At 44.1% G+C, this 5,914-nt stretch overlaps 3 protein-coding genes across 3 annotated transcripts; all 3 read right to left on the bottom strand.

The window, feature by feature from the left end:
* Nucleotides 1-217: 217 nt before the first annotated feature.
* On the bottom strand, nucleotides 218-694 carry LOC146724772 (uncharacterized). Its single transcript, XM_085489802.1, has one exon. It carries the CDS (start codon nucleotides 692-694, stop codon nucleotides 218-220), a length of 477 nt encoding a protein of 158 aa, XP_085345928.1.
* Nucleotides 695-1,186: 492 nt separating this feature from the next.
* LOC146724771 (uncharacterized) lies at nucleotides 1,187-2,260 on the bottom strand. The gene has a single exon (XM_085489797.1). The coding sequence runs from the start codon at nucleotides 2,258-2,260 to the stop codon at nucleotides 1,187-1,189; it is 1,074 nt and encodes a 357-aa protein (XP_085345923.1).
* A 49-nt stretch (nucleotides 2,261-2,309) lies between these two features.
* LOC146724770 (uncharacterized) lies at nucleotides 2,310-5,315 on the bottom strand. Its single transcript, XM_085489794.1, has one exon. The coding sequence runs from the start codon at nucleotides 5,313-5,315 to the stop codon at nucleotides 2,310-2,312; it is 3,006 nt and encodes a 1,001-aa protein (XP_085345920.1).
* Between the last annotated feature and the right edge of the window lie 599 nt (nucleotides 5,316-5,914).

The raw sequence follows: 5,914 nt of genomic DNA, 5'->3' as shown, positions 1-5,914 counted from the left end.
GCGCGGGGATCACGGAAATTTAATTTTTTCCCAAACATACCCCTCGGGTTGAATCGCCAAGGGATTCAAATGACAGTCAGGGGTAAATCCTTACACATTGAACTGCAATCATTGGAGACAACCTGCAGAATTTAGATTACGCTGAACCGTCCGGACTTACCGGCAATTTACAGAGTTTAACAATAGGTCTTACAAAAGTAGAAGACGCGGTCTTGAACTAAGCAACTCGCACCAGGCCATCCTTGTCAGGCTTACATTCGATGATTCTCGCAAGTTCCCATCTGCAGGGAGGTAAATTAGGATTTTTTATTAGAACAATATCGTTTATGCGAAATTCATCAGATCGATTCTGCCATTTAAAATGCTGCTGCAAGGTGTTCAAGTAGTCAAGACTCCACAATTTCCAAAATTGCTCGTATTTCGCACGCATTAATTGCCATCGATCGAGTCGTGACTCGGAGATATGTAAGACGCTCGGACTCGGAATCGATTTAATGGCGCTACCAATTAAAAAATGCCCTGGTGTGAGCGCATTGCAAGAATTTACATCGTCATGAAGTGCGGCGATCGGGCGCGAATTCAAACATGCTTCGATGTTACATAAAAGCGTGGTGAACTCTTCGACCGTAGGTGTGCAGGAACCAAGTATACGTCGCAAGTGGTGCTTAACACTCTTAACACCTGCCTCCCACATGCCCCCAAAATGAGGGGCAGAAGGCGGAATGAAATGCCATTGAACTGGCTTTGACGCGAACTTCGCCTGCAGATCTACGTCGGCTTGAGTCTGTCGGATCGCTGTAACAAGTTCGCGATCCGCGCCTTGATAGGTAGTCGCGTTGTCGGAATAAAGATCGGATGGAATGCCACGACGCGCTACGAACCGTTCGAAAGATGCGAGAAACGCAGCCGTGGAATAATCATGAACGAGCTCTAAGTGTATAGCTCGTGTAGCGAGACAAACAAATAGCGAGATGTATGTTTTGTGCGACTTACGTCCGCGGCCGGAAGCGTCTCGAATTGCGAAGGGGCCGGCGTAATCAAGTCCCGTATGGCAAAATGGACGGGACGGAGTTACTCTAAATGTAGGAAGGTCGGCCATAAATTGTACGCCGGTTATGGCGCGATGCCGAGTACATGTCACGCAATTGCGGATACAACCTTTTACCATGCTTCGCGCCCCCAGAATCTAATATTGTTCTCGCAACGTGCGAAGCATTAATTGTACACCGCCGTGAAGTGTATCCTTATGAATTTGATCGATAATGAGCTTAGAAAGGTAATGTTTTGGAAGTAGAATCGGAAATTTACGATCATATAAAAGGTCAGACAGTTGAAGTCGACCACCCATGCGTAGGATACCGGAGGGATCCAGGAACGGATCGAGAGAATGGATGGAGCATCGAACTGGTAACCTCGACTTGGCTTTGAAAGCGACGATTTCTTTTGAAAAGTATTCCGTTTGCATCTGTTTAATCCAGAATCTGTGCGCGGTTTTTATTTCATCGACTTGCAAAATAGAGAGACCTTGAGCAACATCTGGGACTCTCGTTCGAAACTTGAACCGAAGGACGTATGCGGTGACCCGTAGTAAGCGTGGCCACGTGGAGATATGATTGAAGGATTCAAAAAGTTCCGCTCGATTTGAATGATGCGAGTGGACTGCATTTGACGCTTTCAATTCGGAATCATCTTCGGTGCAACTTATCGTAGATTGAACTGGCCAATTATCCTCGTTAAATTTCAGCCATGCCGGGCCGTTCCACCAGGAACTGGAAGGCGTTAGCTGAGCTGGATTTATGCCGCGCGATGCGCAATCTGCGGGATTATCTTCTGTTGGCACATGCAGCCATGTCGCCGTAGGAAGCTTCGTTTGAATAGAAGACACTCTGTTAGCTACAAATACTTTTAAATCTGATGGAGCCTTTTGCAACCATGCTAATACGATTGTCGAGTCACTCCAGCAAAACACAGGAATGTTTTGCAATTTCATCGCGTCAATAGTAAACGAAATACAGCGTGCTAGCAGCTGAGCCGCACAGAGCTCGAGTCGTGGAATCGAAATCGTTTTAATCGGAGCGACCTTGGTTTTTGATAGGAGAAGTCGAACATGACTATCGCCAGAATTCGTGACAATTTTTGAATAGACTACCGCTGCATAGGCTTTAGATGAAGCGTCGCAAAAGCCGTGTAAATGCAAGCACTGAATGTTACGCTCGAAGCCTAACCAACGAGGAACTTGCAGAGTCGTCAAGTGTAACATCTTTTCGCAAAAAGCATTCCATTCGGTTGTTATTTCCGCAGGAAGAATATCATTCCATCCGTAGGAAAATTTCCAGTTTTTGCAGTAGAATTTTGAGAGATATCGTGATCGGAGACACCCATCCGAGGGGATCGAATATTTTCGCTATCGTCGAAAGGATTTGTTGTTTCGAAATGTCGGTAGATGGTGGACGGAATTTTATTTCAAAGGAGAAATTATCATCGCAAGGTGTCCAATGAATACCGAGTATTTTTAATTGTTCACCTTCTTGGAAAGGCTTGGAACTTGCTAGACCGTGATTCGCAGGATTTATATCTTGTAGAATTTCAAAATCGTTGCTGGCCCATTTTCTGAGATGAATGCCTGCGCTTAGTAAACAGCCGATTAGTTGGTCGCGTTTTTTAATCGTGGATGGTTTATCATCGCCTCCGGATAGGACATCGTCAACGTATATTTCATTTTGCAAAATTGCTTGAGCTAGTGGAAAACGCGAACTCTCGTCGATTGAAAGTTGTTTGAGCACGCGTTGGGCGAGATAAGGCGCGCAGGCAGTACCATAAGTAACGGTATTTAATGAATAAGTATGGACTGGCTCGTTCGGAATCGTACGCCACAATATTAATTGATATTGGCGATCGTCTGAATGAATCTGTATTTGTCGAAACATTTGCTGAATATCAGCGGAAAAAACGTATTTGTACAAACGCCATTGAAGAATAATCGCCGGAAGATCGGCTTGCAACTTTGGACCAATCATAAGATGGTCATTCAAAGAAGTGTTATTCGAGGTATTTGCCGAGGCATTAAACACTACACGAAGTTTGGTTGTAGTATTGTCCTCGCGAATAACTGGATAATGAGGTAGAAACGTCGGTTGAAAGAAGCGTTGCACGTTTTCGATTTTTTGCATATGCCCGAGCTCTTCGTACTCGTTAAGAAAGTCGACGTATTGCCCTGAAATTTCCCGAGAATTGGCTAAACGTCGCTCTAGTTGCGCGAGTGAACGCGTAGCTACTGACCTTGACTCGCCGATCTTTATCGGAGGACCAGACTTAAAGGGTAAGCGGACAACATAGCGCCCTGAAGAATCGCGCATATGTGTCTCTTGAAAATGTAAGTTGCAACGAAGATTTTCCTCTAAGAGAGCGTGTGTCGTTGGAATTTCTTCCAGCTCCCAAAAACGTCGGAGTTCGAAATCGAGATTGCCAGAAGTTGCTTGGTGAACGTGAATTCTTTGGCTATTTTTTTGGTTTGAAATAGGACCCGAAATGATCCACCCGAATATCGTTTCTTGCGCAAGTGTAGCATCGTTAGAAGCTTTCATTAAGCCACCCATCATAATTGAACCGTATAATTCGGCCCCGAGAAGTACTTCGATTGCATCATTTGAGCTTGGATTTGGATCGGCTAGATTCAATTTGGAAAGAAACGGAATCTCTTGTAATTGGAAATGAGGTGGAATGTACGCTGTAATTTTTGGAACGACCAATGTTTTGGTATGAAGAATCGTATCATTTTTATTAGTCGCGCTGATAGAAATAGAGACGGCATGTTGAACGCAATTAGACGTAGTGTCACCGATGCCAGATACCTTTACGCGTGTTGAAATTAAGCGAGCTCTCAACATTTGAGCGACTCGTGACGAAACGAATGTGGCATCGGAACCTTGATCGATCAGTGCTCGCGTGTAAACATATCGACCGTTTTCTGATCCTATACAAACACGTGCGGTAGCCAGGAGCACGGGTTTAACTCCCGCGTTCACGTGTGAATGTACGTTGGACGCGTTATCGCATTGTCCAGAGTCTGTTGTTGTCGTTAAACTTGACCTTGAATTCTCGTGTAACAAAGTATGATGTTGTCTTTTACATTTCAAGCAAGTAAAGGAACTACGACAATTCGAAACGTAATGACCTTTGGTCAAACAATTTTTGCATATATTATTTTTTTGAACAAACTCTAGTCGATGCGAAATGCTTAACGCTTGAAATTTCTCGCAATGCATTAAACGATGTGTTTCGGAACAAAGAGCGCACGTACTCGCGGTGTTTGTATGGTGAGAACGCACTATATTATTTTTTCGTGCCGCATTTGGAATCGAGCGAGCACCGGAACTCTTTTCGGATGAGTTTCCGTTGGCGGACTTCGAGTTATCTCCGTCCTTGGATACAGCCTCAAGCGAACGAATTTGTGTATCTAGAAACGCGTATAGTTTTTCCATCGTAGGATATCTCCTCTCTGAACCTAAGCTGCCTTCCCAATCTTTTCTCGTCAATTTGTCTAGTTTTCGTACAAGAATGTAGACTAAAATCATATCCCATTCATCTACAGAACATTTCAAGGCACGCAGAGCATTTATCGATTCCGATGAATTGGAGCGTAATTGTTTTAACCCGAACAGATCGTTAGACGAAATATTAGGAATGGTAAATAAACGTTTGAAATATGCGTCAATAATAACGCGTTGATTTTCGTAACGATTCGTGAGTTCCTTCCATGCAACATCGAAATTACTATCGGTTAGAGAAAGATGGGAAATCAACTTAGCAGCGTCGCCAGTAACCGCGGATAATAAATATTGCAATTTCTCGACTTGCGATATGGAACGGCGATTTTTAACTAGCGCAAGAAACAAATCGCGAAAAGTTAGCCACTCGGTTACATTACCGGAGAAAGAAGGCAAGTTGATCTTCGGCAATCGGATCTCGTTCATGGACGTCGTTGCGGCCGCCGTTGGTACAGGAATGGAAATTGAAGCGACGTTAAATGCCTCGAGTTTTTCTTGAAAGAAGTCGTAGGCTTGCATGTACGAGACCTCCGCCTTGTCTAGCAGCTTGCTCTTGAAGAAGGGAAGCTGTGCCGCGTCTGCGTCGGTTGCTACTGCCTCAATGATAGCGGCATTCTCCTGGCATTTATTCCAGTAATTTTGCAAGAGTTGAAATCGTCCTTTAGTGATGGCATGAGTTTGATTATCAACTCCAAGCTTTTGGAAATTCGTTATTGAGTTCGTTAAATAACGTAAATTCGTATCGAACGCAAATATTGCCTTGTCCATTTCGATCTATTGTCTTGCAGAGCTCGACCTTGTAAGGTAAACACGGTGTTGAAATGGAGAACGTATGTACGTGAGTCGAAATACTTCCTTGTCGTACGGAAATTTTTACTCGGAATGTAGCGCAATTGTTGAATGGCTCACTTGAAGTAGTTGCACTGCTTGCACGTGTATCTTGTTTGAATCCATCCGTTAATTTCTCGACACAGATCCGGCTCGAAGGACCATGTTTTGTATATTTTCTCCTTTGGGTTTTATCGGAGCTATCGCCTAGTTCTCTCTTGTGGACTGCGTCGATAGGCAAGGATAGATAGCAGGAACTAGTCTCTTTATTCTAAGTAAGAATACGTAATTTTTATTCTTTGGATCACAAATGTTCTTCTCGGGTTTACCGGACGGCTCGTCGTACCAGACTCGCCCTCCGTGCCGCATCGCTCCTTTTTAAAGACGCGGAAACTCTCTCCTAATTCGGCGCTTCGCCCTTGTGGACGCAATAACAAACTGTCGATGTACACAATTACAGAGAACTCTCAGTAGCGTATATCGAAGGCGCGCGGGGATCACGGAAATTTAATTTTTTCCCAAACAATTATATACATAAT

This window comes from Nylanderia fulva, unplaced genomic scaffold (genome assembly GCF_048542155.1).
Source record: "Nylanderia fulva isolate GAGA-0341 unplaced genomic scaffold, ASM4854215v1 Scaffold1175, whole genome shotgun sequence".
Lineage (NCBI taxonomy): Eukaryota > Metazoa > Arthropoda > Insecta > Hymenoptera > Formicidae > Nylanderia > Nylanderia fulva.
The sequence above is the reverse complement of the archived record's forward strand: the minus strand, read 5'-3'. Positions and strand labels throughout refer to the sequence as shown.

Excerpts from the sequence above, each read along its gene's own strand:
- LOC146724772 (XM_085489802.1), bottom strand. The coding sequence starts at position 694 with ATGTGGGAGGCAGGTGTTAAGAGTGTTAAGCACCACTTGCGACGTATA.
- LOC146724771 (XM_085489797.1), bottom strand. The coding sequence starts at position 2,260 with ATGTTACACTTGACGACTCTGCAAGTTCCTCGTTGGTTAGGCTTCGAG.
- LOC146724770 (XM_085489794.1), bottom strand. The coding sequence starts at position 5,315 with ATGGACAAGGCAATATTTGCGTTCGATACGAATTTACGTTATTTAACG.